At 32.8% G+C, this 20,612-nt stretch overlaps 1 protein-coding gene across 1 annotated transcript in view; it reads left to right on the top strand.

Moving 5' to 3' along the window:
• The first annotated feature begins 15,024 nt into the window (after positions 1–15,024).
• The window catches only part of LOC124536277 (GTP-binding protein Rhes), a 31,807-nt gene continuing 26,219 nt past the window's right edge, over positions 15,025–20,612 (top strand). The window contains exon 1 of the mRNA XM_047112788.1: positions 15,025–15,681. Coding sequence (XP_046968744.1) covers positions 15,329–15,681 — 353 coding nt within the window. The 5' untranslated portion in view covers positions 15,025–15,328. The remainder of the gene's footprint in view (positions 15,682–20,612) is intronic.

Genomic DNA, 20,612 nt, shown 5'->3' with positions numbered 1-20,612 from the left:
ATTTTTGTATATTGTATTCGAGTAGGTATTGGGTGAGCCAGTATAACAAGGGAAAATTTATGAGACCAAATATATGTATCGATATAACACTATCTCAATTAGATATCATAATAAAAAAAAGATGTGTAGTAATCAGTAAAAATGTAAAGTATAAAACGAAAAATATATTAAATTTAGTTGTAAAAAGGCGCGGGCTACTATGAGTGTGGATGTTGTTGAATTAAATGAAAAAAAAAACAAGACACAACTTCAACCTACCTTCAAGTCAGGATTGCTAATTAATTTCCAAAATATAAATGTTTGTGCAGTGCCTAACGATTTTATAAAAAAATATATGTATATTAGAAAGTTCGCGATTATATACCTCATTTGAAGTATTCTATTTCTAATAGATAAAACTTACTGAATAATCTAAGTGTATTTGTAAAGCCTATTTGCTCATGTTTACCTTGAGATTGCCTTTACCGCCAACTAATTCAATAACTCGATATTGAGAGGGCAGCGGAAATTAAATTCATGTCACTACATCCCCGTGTATTAAAACTTCTAGTGATAGCTGAGAACTAGGCCTTATGAATGTCCAGTAATTAAAAAAGAACAAAATTGAAAATTCGAAATTCAAATTAATTTATTTTATAATACAACTATTTGGAAAATATTTGAACTTGACACTGGCATATAACACTTATTATTTTTTATACATAGCCTATCTCGATTTTGTCCGGATAGAATAAAAATTTTACTCACTTTCCGGTCGCAAATACAAGCAAAAAAAAATTCGAAATTGATTCAACAGATTAGAAGGAGTAGTCTACTTACATACGCGTATACAATTTTTAAGTATATATTAAACCTTTTTCGTGTTTTGTTACTTATACAATATATTATTCATTTGTTTTTTCATTCAAGTAATATCACAGCTGTATTTTTAAAATGTTGAGACCGAATGAAACAACTGTTAAGACATAATATTAACTTAATAAGATCTTAAATAAGATAAAACATGAGCTCGAGTTTTTAACTTCAGAAACAGACGTAATTGTTGTCAGAAACGTTGAAAGCAAACCGCAATAACGACAATGAGAAAAAAAATATCTTGAGCGATAAACAAAAGGTTTGCAATCCCTGGCTCTCGCCGTGATGGTAATTGTTTTAGCTTCTTATGAGACTTTTCAAGTGTCTGATGTAGGTATCTCGCATTTCATCTAAGTCTCATTAATTAAGTGCTTTTCAGTGTAAACAAATTTATAAAAGTATAAAGTTTGTTAAGCATTAAATGGGGACTTAGTTAAGGCAATTATTCTATTTCCAGTCAATCATCATTAAACAATGAGGAACAATGTTGTAGTGAACAGATATGTTTTTAACGAGCAAAAAGTGAAGACTAGAAAACGTCCTAGTTGGGACGTTTACCTTTAGTCGTTTTACGTAGTAATACGTTATAACACATCATAATTACGTAGTTATACGTTTTGCGTAATTAAAGCATCTAATTGTCCCTTTTACTTATTGTTTTTATCAAGCTATCCTTTTTACTTGTTACGAAATGTAAAATAAACGGTCCCCGGCGCGGCACACTTTTTTCTGTTTTTTAGTATGGGTATGACATATCTGTTTATTAGAATATCATTGTATAAAACAAAGACACTTACCACTGTTTCTGTGTTTGCTTAGATTTTTAAGACGCTAATATACTAAAAAAGATAATAATTTATTACTAACCGAATTTAAAATCGATTCGTTATTAATATCGATATTGTTTTAAATAAAGAACGTACAGGTATGAATATCTCATGATGCATTATTGACGAGATTAATTAGAAACACAAATTAAGCTCAACATAGCTATTTATCCCTCAATCTCCGTTAAATGTTCTAACTCATCTCATCCACTCATCCTGTTTCCAATTAATTGTATTTAACAACAATTTAGCTACATCTTTTTATTCACAAATATTATTATTAATTTTTATGAGTAATTTGATTAAAGTTAATATTTGAAAGTTTTATAAATTATATGATTACAATTATAATTCTTTTAATTAGTAGATAAAAAGCGATACAAAAAAAGTAATTACACAGAAGTACTCGTATGGCGCGGTATGGATGCCCTTCACGGTAGCATGCGTAAGCGATCCCGTGGCACCCGCCGGAAGTGGTACCCGCTGGTTTTTTAGTGGGTAAACCCGGTGGACCTTGGCGCACTCGGCGTCCAGGGAACCGGGGAGTCCCACCGACGCATCCCATTTCCATCTCGTGGGGGAAGCGCATAACGCCTTTATTCAGCAATAAAAAAAATGGCGACGGTATGGATCTTCAGTTACGAAAATATATAGAATAAATATGAAATATTATTGTAGTATAAGAAATATAGAAGTTTATTTACATCAGCACAAATTGCAGACAAGAATACAGATAAAATGATAATATTTGATAAGTCATACGTTTAACAAGTTTTTGAAAGATATATCAATACTATTCTCCATGTATCACAAAGCTTATCGCTTCAATAAATAATACATAACCTGAATATGACCTCAATCAAAGTTACACAATCGCAAACAGACCACTGACAGGTATAATATTTGTATATACATAACATATATTTACTGCTTTGTTTCATTACACAACACATCGTCTACGGTTTGACCACAACACTTCTATGTCTTTCAATTATTCTGTCATACAGTAAATATACTAGTCCAAAAATGGTACAAATTGTAATTAAAAGTTCGAAAGAGTTACCACCCAAACTGACAGATAGAATTAGGAATATCAGAATTAAAAATACATGCGTTTAATTCGTCTTTATTTTTTTAACAAATTCGAAATCTTATGTTTAAACCACAAAACTAAAGTATTCAAATATTTAATTGAAATGTTTTAGTTATATACATATGTAACCTTTACTGGCATGAATGAACTCAAGAAGAATTCTGATATATTTTCGTCGAAATATAGAAATAAATTAATCTATATATTTAATTACAATATACAAACTAAAGTAAATAACTTACAATCAAGTGTACTGTATGCTGGTGTCTGGTTGTAGACCAAGAGTTGTTTTACAGATCACATATCAAAAATGAGTCTATCAAACATTTGATGATCTATGGTCAAGACTTACCACCGATAACTTTTCTAGTGATAAGATTTGTGAAAGTACGGAGATTATCATCTTTTCAACAGATAAGAATGTTTTAAATCTAAAAGCGAATGTACAGAGGTCAGAGAGCCAGTGTACATAGAGGCTCAAGAAACATAACATTTACGATCTTTTCTTAGAAGAGCTTCCGAAGATTTTTCTTGTCGGCTCACTAACGCTATAAGGAACTGTTAGTGCAAATATTTATTGTAGATATTGACCGCGTTTTAGAGGATAACCCACTTGCCTCTTCTAAAAATAGATTGTATTTAAACTATTAAAAAAAATGAATGCTTAGACTGTCTAAGTGAATCTGGATTTTGTCTTCTACCAGACGAAAGAATTGAGAAAAATGCAAGGATGATGCTAAATCAAAAAATCGGTGTTAAAATGCAGTTTATTCTTGTAAGCTTTTACAAGCATTTCGAATCGTCATTTAATAAATATATAAAGTGATGCTACCACTGTATGGAATGTAGATGTTACCTAGAAGGCCCGACAAGCAACTCAGTAGTTACACGTATAGAGATCTATGAAGATTCTTAATCCAATAAAAATAGTACCCAAGACTACACGTATGATATTTATGATTAATAAAGACAAATTAATTATCAATGAGCTGAGCTGACCTGAGATGGCCCAATGGTTAGAACGCGTGCATCTTAATCGATGATTGCAGGTTCAAACGCAGGCAAGCACCACTATATATATGTGTGCTGACTTTGTGTTTATAATTAATATCGTGGTCGGCGGTGAAGGAAAACACCGTGAGGATACCTGCATGTGTCTAATTTCATCGAAATTCTGCCACATGTGCATTCCACCAACCCGCATTGGAACAGAACAGTGGTGGAATATGTTCCACACCCTCTCCTTAATGGAAGAGGAGGCCTTATCCCAGTAGTGCGAAATTTACTGGCTGTTACTTTACTTTACTTTTTAATTATTAATGGGAGACGAGTTTGGTTCATTTTTTGGCCAGATTTTCAGAATTGCGATTCAATGCGAAAATGCTTCTAGTATTCTTGACACCTTTCTAATTTCCAATGGCGCTGTAAGAAATATAACCCATTCTTTACATCGGTAGGCGCCACCAACCTTGGGAACTACGATGTGACGTCCTTTGTGTCTGTACTGGCTCATTCACCCATCAAAACAGAACTATACTGAATACTGTTATTTGGCGGTAGAATATTTATTTTGTAGGTAACCCGACGGGTTTAAATAAAACCCTTCCCTAGATAGAAACTTAAGATGTTAGGTTTCATTTCAAATTGTACGTTAAATAAAACTATCGATAACAATAAATAATCATTTGTACGGTATAAAGTGAATTCTTGGAAGGCAAAGTATAAGTTTCATTTAACTCGACAGAACTTTTACATCTTCAGGTATTCTTTGCTTATGACTTTATAAAGTAAACTATAAGAAACCGGCTTATATCGCAATTCGAACTCGTGGAAAATATCGTGAGGCAACCTGCATATTATGTCGAATAAAATTACCGTTTCAACCTGCACTGGAACAGCGTAGTGGTGGCATTTCTTTTTAAAAAGAGAAAAGAACTTTGCGCACACATGGGATATTTACTTTTGTTAGAAAAATGAACAGAAGTATATGTAAACATGTTAGTGTTATACTAAGTAATATGTTAGATTCTGAGTGGATTTTTTATTTGCTCAATCTCAAAGTCACATATCTGGTAGAGATCAGGCGCTGGACCAACAACTTTATATGCAGACCGAGGGTTCGGTTAGCAAACACTGCTAACTTCCAAAATTCGTTTATTTATTGAGAATTTCTTGTTGTTAAAACCTGTTAGGCAAGTTTTAGGAACTGTGACCTAGATGACTAAGTAAGTCTATCGACGATGTATTTTTCTACACTTTCATATTCACACACACGGCATATTCCACTACGCCAATGCGGGTTGGTTTCACACGTGGCAGAATTTCATTGAAATCAGACACACGCAACCTGCATCCCTTCGCTGTTTTCCCAACGAGCTAAAGATGTTTTATAAACTGCTGTGCTTGCCTGAGTTTGAACCCGCAATTATCGATTAAGATGTACGTGTTAGAAACACTGGGCCATCTGAACACTGTTAATGTACCCTTGACATTAATTATAATTATCTGTGTTCAGATCACGATCATCAAAAGGAAATGAACCGATACAAAATGGTGTTTTTCAATTCAATCACGGAAACGTGGCTTAAAACGTTTACCATTTTCCGAGGGGCGCGGTTACGTCCGCAGCGAAAACGAGCCAATTAAAACTTGTGTGATCGGACCGTCTGTCACTTGGGTATTTGAATCGAGCACCCGATCGAATGTTGCGAACCTATTCGCAAAGGAATATTCTCTCGATTCTGGAAATTTCCACGCAAGCTTTAATCTAAAATCCCTCGGGACAGTCTATTTATGGTAATAGATTGAGCGCATGTAAGTACAAATTGGGAGTGAATAGTCAGTTTATCTCATCAAATAGAAACGTTAGCAGATTAACTCTCAACTTTTAAAAGGTTTGGTGTTTTTTATTTGATCGGTTTATTTTAGTTTTAGGCATTAAATAGTTTGTGAAAAAAACATACATTACTCTGATCCCGATGTAAGCAGCTAAAGCACTTGTGTTATGGAAAATCAGAAGTAACGACGGTACCACAAACACCCAGACCCAAGACAACATAGATAATCTACATTGACTCGGCCGGGAATCGAACCCGGACCTCGGACTGGGGTACCCATAAAAACTGGTGTACACACCACTCTTCGTCGTCGTTGTCAAATGTTATTTTATAATTGTTTATACAGTTAGATAGAATTTCAATTGAAGTATATTAAACGTCTGTGTCACTATTAGCGATCGCTTACGGGTAACTTTCGCATTACTGTATGCATTATTTAGTATTGAAGTAAAAAAAAAAACTTCTACAAGCTGATATTCAAGTGTAAGATTTTGCAGAACCAGACACTACACTACGAGCTACTTAACAAATACATAATGAACATTATAAACTTATAAGACATAAGTATATAAACATCAATCATGAAGATTAAATTTCTTCCTTAAAATTTTAGACCTTATCTGTTCTCTGGCAGGCAGAAATGGCCGAGATGGCCCAGTGGTTAGAACGCGTGCATCTTAACCGATGATAGCGGGTTCAGACCAAGGCAAGCACCACTATATATATGTGCTTCATTTGTGTTTATAATTCATCTCGAGCTCGGCGGTGAAGGAAAACATCGTAAGGAAATCTGCATGTGTCTAATTTCATCGATATTCTGCCACATGTGCATTCCATCAGCCCGGAAGAGGAGGCCTTATCCCAGCCGTGGGAAATTTACAGGCTGTTACTTTACTTTACTGTTCTGTGGGCAATGTAGTATTACATTAGGCTACCCAACTATATTTCGAAAGTTATTGCTTAGCTCTGATTTGGTACAAACTGTATTACAACTTTCATTTGCAGTTAAATATTTATATACAAAAAAAGAAACAATTATTAATAGTATAGAATATGTTTCCTCCAATGATATCGTTGCCTGTGGCTCACCAGCTGGTGTCACTAGCGAGAAAGTTTATCACTGAGGTTGAAAAAGTATATTATGTTACTACGGCATGATACATTTTATTTCACTTTAAATAACTGATAATAATCCAATGTATGTTGAAAAAAGGCACATAGGCATATTTTCGACACTCAAAACAAGATATTTGTCAATTCTAGAGACTGCACTATTAACACATCTTGCGGGGGGTTGAAGTACGATACGATACTCATTGAGTAGGCATGGAATTTCAACCACGCTGCTCTAATGCGGGTCTTTGTATACACATATGACAAGGTATTTTTAAACATTAATTATACCCATGAAAATTCAGTAGTACTTTGAACTTTCCAGATTTTAAATCTAAATTTTTGGATAAGATTCATCAATACATACATATTATAAAACAAAGTCGTGTATCGCTGTCTATTCCTATTACAACTTTAAAATTACGCAATGGATTTTGATGCCGTATTTTTTTTGGATGGAGTAATTCGATAGGAAGTTTTTTGTGTATTTGACGATCTCCGTGGTCGAGTGGTGTGTACACCGGTTTTCATGGGTACGCCACTCCGAGGTCCTGGGTTCGATTCCCGGCTGACTCGATGTAGATTATCATTAGTTGTCTATGTTGTCTTGGGTTTGGGTGTTTGTGGTACCGTCGTTACTTCTGATTTTCCATAACACAAGTGCTTTAGCTACTTACATTGGGATCAGAGTAATGTATGTGATGTTGTCTCATATTTATTTATATTTATACATGGACAATTTAGTAAAGAAACATTAATAACTTTAGAAGTTTCTTCTGTGATGTCATATCGGACGGGTCGCCAGTTATTACTATAAGTCACTCAAATTAAAAAAAAAGAAATATTACATTCGATAATCTGTTCAGAATGCTTACAACGACAAGTTTTAATTATGACCTTATATCAAACAAACATAGTTCTCAATTTAGTCAACGGTCTCGGTAAATTTTCAAACTAAATTAGAATTTTCTTGTTTACGTATAACGTCGCTGTGCTGGCCGACCGCTGTTTTAATCGGATTTCGATAAACTGCCTGTTCGGAAAATAACAATTCGTAGTTTGTGCTCAGTTTGAACAACGGGCTCACGAAGTCTTTGTTCAATACGTCGTTGCTTTGATACGATGATATTGTTGAGTTTACGAGTATCGTTACTCAATAAATATTTCTAGATTCGCGTGATATAAAATAAATGTCTTTTTGTGACGATATTTCACCAATTTTTAAATACACTTTTTTGACATAAAATCTTTAGATTCTTTTTGTATTTATAACAAATCTTTATTTTCGAACAACAACAAGAATAACCTGTAAATTTCCCACGGCTAAGGCCTCTCCTACCCTTGAGGAAAAGGTTTGTAACATATTCCACCACGCTGTTCCAATGCGGGTTGCTGAAATACACATGTGGCAGAATTTTTATGAAATTAGACACACGCAGGTTTCCTCACTCACGATGTTTTCCTTCACCACCGAGCACGAGATGAAATATAAACACAAATTAAGCACATGAATATTCAGCGGTGCTGTACCCAGGCAGGGTTTGATGAACCCGCAATCATCGGTTAAGATGCACGCGTTCTAAACACTAGGCCATCTCGGCTCGTATTTTTGAAGCTCATACATATTTACACTTTCATAGAAATATAAGGTTTAATTTGAAATCAAGGCAGCTATTTGTGGGAATATTAAATGTAATTGATGGCATTGAACTCCAGACCTCAGATCCGAACTAGTCATTTGAATGCGAAAACGAGGCGAGCTTATTAGTATTATTGTATGGAAGTTCAATTATACAAATAATACTAATTAATCCTCTATTTTATGGACGTATCAAATCGAAATCATAAACGGATTAACGAAAATCAACATGTTGATAGCATAACCTGAGGCAACATAGATAATCGTAAACGCTTTTGATCATAAATATGTTCTCTGGTAATAGACAATATCTGTTTTTTTTTTATTAAGTTAGCCGACGAATAATATTTTACCTGGTGAGAGGTCGCACAGATATTAACGTACCTACTTGGAACTGCAAAATATTCCCTATAACTTAGATTCACCGTTAGTTATATGATCTAAAGATATGGCCCTTGTGCTTATTATTTTACTAAAAAAAAATACCAAATATCTATTTCAAATTTCAAAAAAAGAATACCGTGGAACACGTTCTGAATTGCCATTGCGAAATGTCAGAATGTGATACGGGAAATTGGCTATTGTAGACATTTTAATTTCAAAGCATGTACACATCATAATAGCGTATCACAGTAAATCGCCTCGGAACATTTCATGATTAAAATTGAGTTCCAAAAGACTTAATAATTTTACTTTCATGCTAAGCTATGCGATAATGACTTCAGATATAGGAATTTATTTCTGATGACAAAAAAAAATGTCATTCGAATTTCAAAATATCAATTTTAATTAGATGTGATTGGATGATGTTTGTGATGATGGTGTCCTTACTGATTTCCGTCATAGCGAACAATTTCACTGCAGAACAGTACCAACGGTGTATGTTTGCACTCTGTATTCCTTCACTCTCATAACTCTGACTTGGTGGAAGGAGTATCCCTCACGACCGGAAACAGTTCAGACACAGGACAACGACCTTACTTTTCCAAGCGCGGGAGTGTAAACCTAATTTTCAGATACCGGGCTGTTACTGACAATTTTTTGTAAGAAAAACCTAAATGCATTTCATCGGCTCAACCTGGCGTTCGAATTTAGAACCCTCGAATCTGTGGGCTTATATCTAACCATTAGACCAACAATGCAGTAAATTTACTATTATTATGATATATTTCTCTATCATACAGAAATATGAATATAAACTATTACATAATTATATAATATTTACTAAACCAGCTTAGTTTTATCCGACGGTTTTCAGACACGGTGATTTTCAGGTTTGTTCTTACATAATAGCGCTGCAGATTTTGAAATTAATTAAAAATATAATCGTATTGGAGATGTAATAAAAAATCTGTAATTTTCCTTAGCTGTTTTATATGGGAATTTTATATATTATGGATCATGTGTGTCTGACGGCCAATATTTAACATTTAATTAAATAAGAATTTCAGACACTTACACAATCTAAGATTTTGATGACAAAAAAAATATAATTCCAATTTCAAAATGTATCGAACTTTAATAAATAAAAATTTTAACAAAACGAAAAACCGACTTCAAACAAAACACTATATTAAAACAAATGAATATGCACCAAAAAGTAAAAATAATTGCGTATTCAACATATTTTTTAGAGTCCTAAGTAAAATGAAATGAGAAATATTAGACTACTTAAAAGTCGATTTATGATTATATAATGAAGTTATAGTTATTGGTATATTTGGGGCCGGTATTGGAGAGGGGAAGGTTTATGTATATAATACATGAATACCATACTAAAGAAACACTGATAATTTTAGAAGTTTGCTATGTGACGTCGTAACTAAACAAATTCTGTAGTATATTTAGTATCAGCAAACGTGCGAAGCCGGGTTGGGTAGCTAGTTGATTATAATATTCGGCTATGATAATTACCATAAACATAACCACATTACGGAAGGTGACTCAAATATCCAAATAACCTATAAATATAAAAGATTCTACCGAGTATCGCTAACGTGCTCCTCAGAATTGTTCCGTTCCCTTCCGTTCCGTTATTTTGTCATGGATCCTATCTTCAGAACCTTACCAAACTTTCACGAAACTACCCTAGAAGTATATCCTGTATAATAAAAAAAGAATCATCACAATTGGTTAACGTGATTTTCAGTAATTCGCCTATTTGTCGCGCACATACATAATGCAAATTTACGACTTATGTCGTTTTCATACGGATACCATCGTCGGACGAATTGATAACCTCCTCCTTTTTGAAGTCGGTTGAAAAGACAGATAATATATTATATGAATTGTATTTTTATGCTTTTGCCTTTTTTAAAGCGTGGCTTGGACGGGGTCATATTTGACACTTAAAACTTTCCTTAAACGTTATGTAGATTTTACCAGCAGATGGTAGGTTAAGGACGGTAGGTAGGTAACTTCAAAAAGTATTACAGATTTTTCATGAGTGTTTAAATGTTTACATTAAATTAAGTGTTTAAATGTGACTTACGAAATTAACTTATAACTTAAATTACCCAGGAATTGAGTATCTTAGTCTAACTCCTTAACAAGATAGGACGTTTGAGGGTTTGCCCATCACTGGGACTTTCGGGCTTAATTAATTTTATCATTTATTTTAAAATCATTTTCGAAAGGAAAACGAATATTTTTTTTTTACGAAGGAGAATGTGTTTTTTTATAGAGATTGCTTTCAGCCATGAATCTGATTAAAATGAGTTTATAAATATATTTATGTACAGAAAAAATAATAAATTAATTTCATACGAATTGAGATTTCCATACAAAAGAAAAATATACAACACATAAATAACTTACAAATTATACCGATAAAATTGAATACTTCAACATGATTCACTTGATCCTTTAGAAAACAATCGTCTAGAATAAAGAGCAAATATCAATAGACATCAGTTATGATAGCTCTATAATTATAGAACAGTTTCTAGTCCATTGTTGTTGGCCTTTCCAATCAAGGCGTATAGACTTAAAGCTATATATGAAATGACATCGCGTTCTGTTTGTATGTGGTTAAATAATCAATTATTATTGATATGGCAAATTATAGAATCAATCGTGATTTCCTTGTACGTATTTATTTAAGGGTGGTCTCCAAATATACCACCGTGGTCGAGTAGTGTGTACACCGGTTTTCATGGCAGGCCATTACGAGGTCCCGGGTTCGATTCCCGACCAAGTCGGTGTAGACAAAGTTCATTAGTTTACTATACTGTCTTGGATCTGGGTGTTTGTGGTACTGCTGTTAACTTCTTCTGATTTTCCATAACATAACTGCTTTAGCTACTTACATTGAAATCAATAATATATATGATGTTGTCCAATATATGTATATATTTATTTATATATCATTCACGGATAGATGTAATCGTTCACTTTGTTAATTTATATATTTTAAGTGGTTTGCGTGGTCACCACCACTCAGTACTCTGAGTACTAAGATCTCATTACCTTTGTGTCTGTGGTTACTCAGACTCATTTATTAGATAACTAGAACGCAAGTATATTAAGTATTTCTGCTTCTGTTATCTGTTCCTACCCAGGCTCGCTCAAAGCCTAGTAGACTTCCTAACCAGACTAAGTACCACAATTAGAACGAAAATTAAAAACAAAAAACAACAACAATAATTATTTATCAACCTTCTAAATTAATAACTACGCTATGATGTGTTAAAATAACGCTGAGGTTGTACATATTCAAATATAGCTCAGGCGATGTTTTAATGAGGAAGTCAGTTTATTATTAAATAAAGCAGCTGTTTTGTGAATATATTTATTTTTCATCATTTTATTTGTATAGTGTAGTGTTCAGTGTTGCCATTATCAAGTTTCTCCACCAGCGGTCGCGAACAATTGGGTTAATCGAATCGTTAATAAATTAACTAAAACGTTTAGTCGTGGCTTCACGGTGAACAGCCTAAATATAAATTAAAATTTATCAAATACTAAATGAAAATAACGAAATTATTACACCTTTAATAAAAATCGTATCTTTTTAGAACTACTGTTTTTTTTTTAATATTCTATTGATACAAAACATATGATATTTTAAGGAGTTTCCATGCATATGTTAGGACTTAGGTGTTTTTATGCATCACAATGAACCATCCAACGAAAATTAACTCAGAAGTAACGTGACATTTGGCTTGACATCGGTGGAAGCGGATGGTCACGTACGCCATTTTGATTCGACTTGATGTCATTTTATTAATGAAGTTTGTGAAATTCTTTGTGTGTTACCTCGTTTCTGATTGTTAAAAATATACTTTTTTACAATAGGGATAAGGATTACTTTTTTCAATCAAACACACACACACACACACACACACACACACGCACATAACATTTTAGATTATCACAGGAATTGTCAAAATAATTTCAAAACTCGAATGCGTTCGATTTCATAACGACAACTTCGATGATAAGTTAAAAAAAAAAATAAGATTAGTTTATCATTCATTCAAGACTTATTTACTCATTTAGTGAAATATCGTTTCGTTCATAATTATTATGAACGCTCAACCGAGCAGTTACGCATGACGGATACTGAATTATTCTCGTATCGCATTCGGAATTAAAGAGCACATTTAAATTTCCAATAAAATTACGTTTAATATGATTTCGCTCTGTACTCAGCCTCCGAATACAATACTTTTGAATGCATTTCTGTAAAAATGTTTTTATTGATCGCCGTTGAACAATGTACAATGTTTTCATCAGAACCTTTTAAAAACAGATAACGATCTTAATGCTATTATTGTTTTTAAATAAAACAAGATTTTTAATGAAATATTCTTATTTACTTTCGATGCATTGAATAGCGAATTTAAATCGGAAGTGTGGGTAATCCATATGTTAATCTTGATAAATAATCTGAGTTAAACGACTTACTTTATAAAAAGACTCAGTAGATATTTGCATCTTTTAATAAATAGAAATAATTTGTTAAAAAAGGGGCATGTATTTATGAGAAGTTATACTTCTTCAGAGTTAATTGCATGCAAATAAATAATTACAGTAAAATAATAATAATGTACTTCTTATATATATTTTAAATGTAATGTATATATATTTTAAATGTAACACTAATTTGCAACTTATTAAAGTTATATACGATATGAAGTCGACAATTTCGAGCTACGTAAAATATAAGTGGCGGTAAAGTTAGCAACTTAGAGTTATTTCGGGTATAAATATTCAAAAGTAAAATGAAGTTTTACTTCAAATAAATGATTATTATAGGAGAGGACAAAAATATCGCAGTTCACGACGATACGTCCCTAATCTGGTAGATGTAGTTTATTTTATTTATTGATCATTTGTTAACTATTTAGGTATTTTTACACTTCACAAATCACCTTCCCTTTATTCAACTTCAAGGCCCTTGAAGGTTGTTTGGAAGACGAAAACGATACGACTGCTTTTTGTTCATATTTTAGCAAACATAAAATCCTATACCTACTTAATTTTATTTTTTATTTTTGAAGCTATTGGTTGGCGAACGAGTATATGATCCACCTGATGGTATGTGGTCACCACGACCATAGACAATGGTGCTGTAAGAAAAATTAACCATTTCTTTTATCGCCAACCTTGGGAACTTATACATATATTATGTCCCTTGTGCACTCACCCTTCAAATTGGAACACAACACTATCAAGTACTCTTGTTTGGTGGTAGAATATGACTGAGTGGGTGGTACCTACCCCTACTACTTATAATTATAATTATGAAACAACATTACATACATTACTCTGATTCCAATGTAAGTAGCTAAAACACTTGTGTTATGGAAAATCAGAAGTAAAACCGGTACCACAAACACCCAGACCCAAGACAACATAGAAAACTAATGATAATCTACATTGACTCGGCTGGGAATCGAACCCGGGATGGCCTACATACATCAAAACCGGTGTACACACCTCTCGACCACGGAGGTCGTTAAAGACGACGAAGAGTAAGTTGTATAACAAACTGTATTTGTATTGTATTCAATTCCGCTAAGTTAATCGCAAAATGTTAATTCCAGTACTGTGATATCATCAAGCCTCTTAATTATTTAACTTTATCAAGTAATGTAATTACATTATATACCCCAGACAAAGACACTAAACAGTTTCTATGTAAATTAAGGGTTGATGTTTAAAATCGATCAACGTTTAAGGGATATGAAATGTGAATTGTCCGCCTACTAAGCTCTCTATAAATTGATACAAAAAATGTCTAACCCGAGTGCCATTAAGTTCTAGCAATCACGTGACGAAAAGGGTATTTGTAATTTGCATTTGTTATTCGATGGCTTTGATTTTATGGAAACGTTAAACATTATGACTCATGTGATAAAACGACTGTAAATTTATTTTAAGTTAAGCCCGTCGCTGTTTCACAAGTGTGGACATAAGTTTTTTAATATTTTTAACAACTTTAACAATTGACGTTCTATTTTAACTTATTTATATAAAAACCTTAATAAATTACATATGTAAATGTGAAAAACGCATGAAAATCCGCTCAGTAGTTTTGAATTATGTCGCGAACATACAGATAGATAGACGCGGTCGTGGGACTTTGTTTTATAGTAGGTAGTGACTAGTGTATGTTCGCGGCTCTCCCTGTCAGGGCTTGCAAGATGTCAGGTCGCGATGTGATACTAAACCTTTGATCAGTTGCTTGTAGTAGGCACTATGCGAAAGCGTAACAAACAAATAAATAAACATCCTCATTTCTATTTTAATTTGAAAAAAAATGTATAAATAATAATCCCAAGATAATTATTGAAGTGGTCTAAAACTGTTCCATTGATTCAGGTTAAATATAATCTTTGTATGTGTGTGTGATAATTTGAACAACGCGTTTTAGTGTGCGAACGACAACGTACAATACAAATGTGAAAAGACGGTGTTATTAGTGGTAAACAATGCTTAAAGAGTCAATATATATAAAATGTTAAACGGGACCACGGAAAAAGGGGGGCTATCCCTCCAATCGTCTCCAGTCAAAGTGTCTCCGTCACCAGTTAGGGCTTCTTCAAGTCCTGTGAGGGCGCCTTCATCGCCCTTAAAGTCGTCACTGTCTCCTGCTGGAAAGCAGAAGTCACCACGGCGATGCCAGTTCGCAGCCCCAGCTGAAGATGCCAGGGACAAGTGTGGGACTTCATGGTTATGTCGAAGAGGTGCTGGAGCGGATATTGGGGATGATTCTGGGAACGAGTCACCCGGTCCCAGTGCACCTGTGCCTCAAGCATGTGAAGAATCGGCGCCACCACCCAAGAACTGCTTCAGACTGGTAATGTTAGGGTGAGTTAAACTTTTTATTAAATCATTGCCATATATAAAAAAATACACGAGCCTTAAGTGATTTGAGTTCGGTCTATGAATAGATATAATAGTTTAATAGATGGTCAGTAAATAATAGCTTTATAAATACATACCTAAAAATGGAACAACGCCATATTTATCAAATTAATATTTCAATATTATATCAGGATGAGTTATATATTAACGGTATATTTATTTGTTTTTATTACAAGTTTTTATCATGTATCAAATATTGCAATTGGTTTCGGAATCAGTACGACTTAACAGACGCTTTACACACACTTTTGGTGTTTCAAGATATTATTAATATATTTTTGTCATTAGCACCAAAAGTGAAGATATATGTAACGACAAAAAGATATGGTATTTAATTATTGACGATTCACAAAATGTTTCATTGTGGGGTTTACTTGAATGAAATTGATTTGATTGATATTATTTTAAATTATATCATACACCCATCAAATAACAGGAAAAGATAAACATACCTTATTAATTTACATTTTCCATGCGATATGTTAACAACTCCGCTTCATTTTGCACCACAAACAGTTCCTGATTATACATATCTATATCTTTGTTAACAACAACAACAGCCTGTAAATGTCCCACAGCTGGGCTAAATCCTTCTCTCCCTTTGAGGAGAAGGTTTTGGAACATATTTCACCACGCTGTTCCAATGCGGGTTGGTGAAATACATATCTGACATAATTTTTATGAAATTAGACACATGCAAATTTCCTCACGATGTTTTCCTTCACCGCCGAGCTCGAGGCGAATTATAAACATAAAAAAATCAGTGGTTCTTGCCTGGGTTTGAACCCGTAATCATCTTAACAGATGATTACGGGGATATGCGAGCGTTCTAACCACTGGGCTATCGGCCCATGTTTGTTAACACCGTTCGAGGATTTGTTTCAATTTGAACGTAACGTAATTTATAGTCGCCTACTGATTACCGACTTACCCGAATTCCATTTTAGATTGCGTGACACATGCGTCTCTTCATACGTCTGGAACTTTCTGTCGGTAATAGATCTGAACCAGTAATAAATCAGCGCTGACAATCCGCAACGAACCAAATTGCAAATTCCGTGTTGAAGCGTTCACTCTGATTACCATCTCCGTTGTCGAATATATCACCTACCAGTGCTCTTACTATTGTTCCAACTCGATCATTATTCGGTTGTATTATCTTTTAATGAGTTTTTGTTATATCAGAGTACAAATTGTTTTGCCAATGGTACGCGTGAAATTTCATCGTATTACAAAAGTAAAGTGTCAAACTTTTTTAAATCAGACGACGTAAAAAGTTCGTCTTTTTACTACAATATTAGTTTGCTTTACGCAATTGAATACAAAATTAATATAACAAATATACGTACGACTATAAGTAAATGTATATATATATATATATATATATATATATATATATATATATATATATATATATATATATATATATATATATATGTATACATATACTTTGAGTAACAAATAATAAAACTAAAAAAATGGGTATTCCTTCGTTATATAAATGTTATATTCATATCGTGTGTCACATTTGTTCTTGGATAACTTAAGACACCAGTTTTTAAGAGGTATTTGAGGCACCTTTCTATTTAATTCCATTTTTGCCAAATCGAAAGAGTTATAGCTTTGTATCTTTCACTTCAAGATGACACCTAATGACGAATTAATGAATAAGCTTTGACGTAAATGAATTTTGACCACTGATGACATTAACTAAGGATCTTTACCAATTAAAAATATTTTGCAGGGTTAACAAAGGAGGTGTTATAACTGTAAATATAAATCTGTGATATTGTGTGTTTCGATTCGAGTTTCCATGGTAAGATATTTTATCACGTGAACAATGTTAGCTCTTGCGATGCGAATGTTTACGCATCACTCGACGGGTCATAACCGAAAGCAATAAAAATAATAATAACATTTCGTACGCGATAGGTTTTCTAAATAAATTTAAGAATCTACGTTTTATAAGTTTAAAGATACATTAATGAATAAGTCATATTATTCTGTACAAGTATTTCAAATCAAATCAAAATAAACTTTATTCAAGTAGGCTTTTACAAGTACTTTCGAATCGTCATTTTACAATTAAGTGAAGAATCTACTTTCCGAACTGTTGGTAGCTTACCAACAGTTCGGAAAGTAGATTCTACCGAGAAGTACCGGCAAGAAACTCAGTAGTTACTCTTTTTTGACATTTAAAAAATACAAAGTCATTTTAGTTAAATAAAATTATTTAAATTAATATATCCTGCTTGGAAGTCAACAGGTATTAACTCCACGTTTTTTTATCATCTTTAAAATCTTGTATCGAATAATATGATTTTTCTACCAATGTATTTTTTACAAACGATTTGAGTTTTACGAAACGGCAGAGTTAAAAATGTCTATGTAATGTGTATTATAGGTATTAAGTAGCGTAGATTAGTATTCGTTGTTATCATGCAGAAGACAACATCATCCTACCTTGCCTTCCCTGCCCTTATCCCAATTTTACTTGGGATTGGCGCAGCATATCTTTTCTTCTATACTTCTCTTTCTTTCTAAGTTAAGTAATGCAGAAATGCCTAACTTTTAAGTGCTAATAATATAATATTATTTATTTTATTTCTTATTCAAATACGTAATAGTACACGAATTAGTTTTAGTTTTTAATTGTGTTGTACCATTACAACAATAAAACCACTCTAAAAATAAAGGGCTTACAACACTCAGGTCATAAAAAACAGATAAGCGAAAAAATCGTTTATTCACATTACTAATCCTGTAATTTCGATTGCGATACTGTTTCGTAACAAAAACTGGCGCAAAAGTCACAAATAACACGATTAAAATCTTGTTAATTATTTACTAAAAATACCTTTATGAATAAAAATAAGAACAAGAAATTTATTTTAATAATTTTATATTTAACTTTATACGAAAGAGACAAAGTAAAAAAGATTTTGTTTACTTATTAACAGAAAGCTTAGTTGCGGTTTAAGTTTGCTACATACTGAACATCATTAAATTCGGTTCAGTGGTTTAGCCGTTAAAGCGTAACAGACATACAAATCAGCTCTCGTATTTACTACACTATTATAGTTTTTGTTTTCTTATAGTCTAAATTTGAACCAGTGGTAGATATACACAAAATCTTTTAAGCGGATAAATCAAAGTACTTTTAAGATACTACATGAATGAATTACATTTGATAACGTTTCTAATTCTGGTAAGAGATTCTAGGACACTAAAATACACTAAAGACATCGTAATAATAACTAAACTATTGCGTCTAGTGTACTAATAACTTAAAACTATCAAGTAATTTAGATATATATTTATCGATAGATTTTTCAGTTAAATATTGTGTAAAAATATATAAATATATCTCTCTACCGTCTACTCTACCGTCAAACAGCATTACTGAGTATTGCTGTATTGCGGTTTGACTTACTCACCCTGAGTGAGACAGTCTAAACTAAAACTATTGTGTCTAGTGTACTAATGACTTAAAAGTATCAAGTAATTAAGATACATATTTATCGACAGATTTTTCAATTAAATAGTTTGTCAAAATATATAAATATATCTCCACCGTCTACTACAGTCGAACAGCATTACTGAGTATTGTTGTATTCCGGTTTGACTCATTCACCCAGAGTGAGTCAGTCTAAACACATGCAGAGGCCTTACCTTAGTTACCAAGGGGATGTAAGGAATGGTTATAATTCTTACAACGTGATTATTTATTGGGTGTTGACCACTTACCAGCAGGTGTTGTTTGCTTGTCTATCTATATCATAAAAAAGAAGTATAGATATAGATAAAGTAATGACGTAAATTATAGTATCGAATAGATACTCTTTAGTTTTCACACCTTTGATCATCGAGGCGAGTAATTAATGGATTACAGGTTCTCTGCACTCCCATTGGTAAGTTCGATTTTGTCGAATGAATTGCTTCATATATAACCTCCTTGCGATCTGTTATCATTGTTTAAAATCCGACCAAGTTAAAGAGGCCTGCTGACGAATATAAATTTATTGAAATTTCTCTTCATTTTAAAATGTCCGAATTCGAGATTAGGCGGAATATTTGAATACTTCTTGAATATATTAAGCTTTTTGGTTGCATTGGTTTATCGGATCTGTGATAATGAATTTAAAAAAAGTAGGTTAATGTCTTATTTATAGGGAAAAGTTTATCTCTTTTTAAGGATAGGATAAATTTAACTTGCCACCGTAATGACATTGGGTAATAAATTAGCTAACCATTCAATTAAAAGCCTGGATTTGCTTACGATAATTTCAATAATCTTAGCACGAGATAAATTAAAAAAATAATTACATAGAAAATTGTAGATTTATACTTACGATCTTTTGGGTATGATATAAATAATTTATGCATAACTGTTATAATTATTTAGTTCAAATTTATTTATAATACTAAAACTAAACTAATAAAAAGTATATAAGTGTATAAAAAGAGGTCGTATATATATTTTTATAATTCTAAATTCAAAATCCAAACTTAAAAGTATTAGGAAAAGTAAAATTTTCAAATGCGGGCGAACGCAGAAAGCGTGTTAAAATAATATACGTTTACTTTATTTCACTCTAGAGGCTTTTCATCTACTCAAATATTTATATGGCTTAGACGATATCTAAAACCGTTCTACGTTGAGCTAAAAATTCATATTTCGAACGTGAATCAGGTCGGATGAACAACGAACGAGGTATGGTTTATATCTACACTAGCGAGTTTCTTTACTATACTGTCCATGTATAATACATGGAAAACCTTCATCTATATATCAAACATAGAAAAACCTCCTTTGAAATCATTCTATCAATTAAAAAAAAACACATCAAAGTGCGTTGTGTAGTTTTAAAGAT

Source organism: Vanessa cardui, chromosome 16 (assembly GCF_905220365.1).
Source record: "Vanessa cardui chromosome 16, ilVanCard2.1, whole genome shotgun sequence".
Classification (NCBI taxonomy): domain Eukaryota; kingdom Metazoa; phylum Arthropoda; class Insecta; order Lepidoptera; family Nymphalidae; genus Vanessa; species Vanessa cardui.
This window is presented reverse-complemented; position numbering and strand designations above follow the sequence as displayed.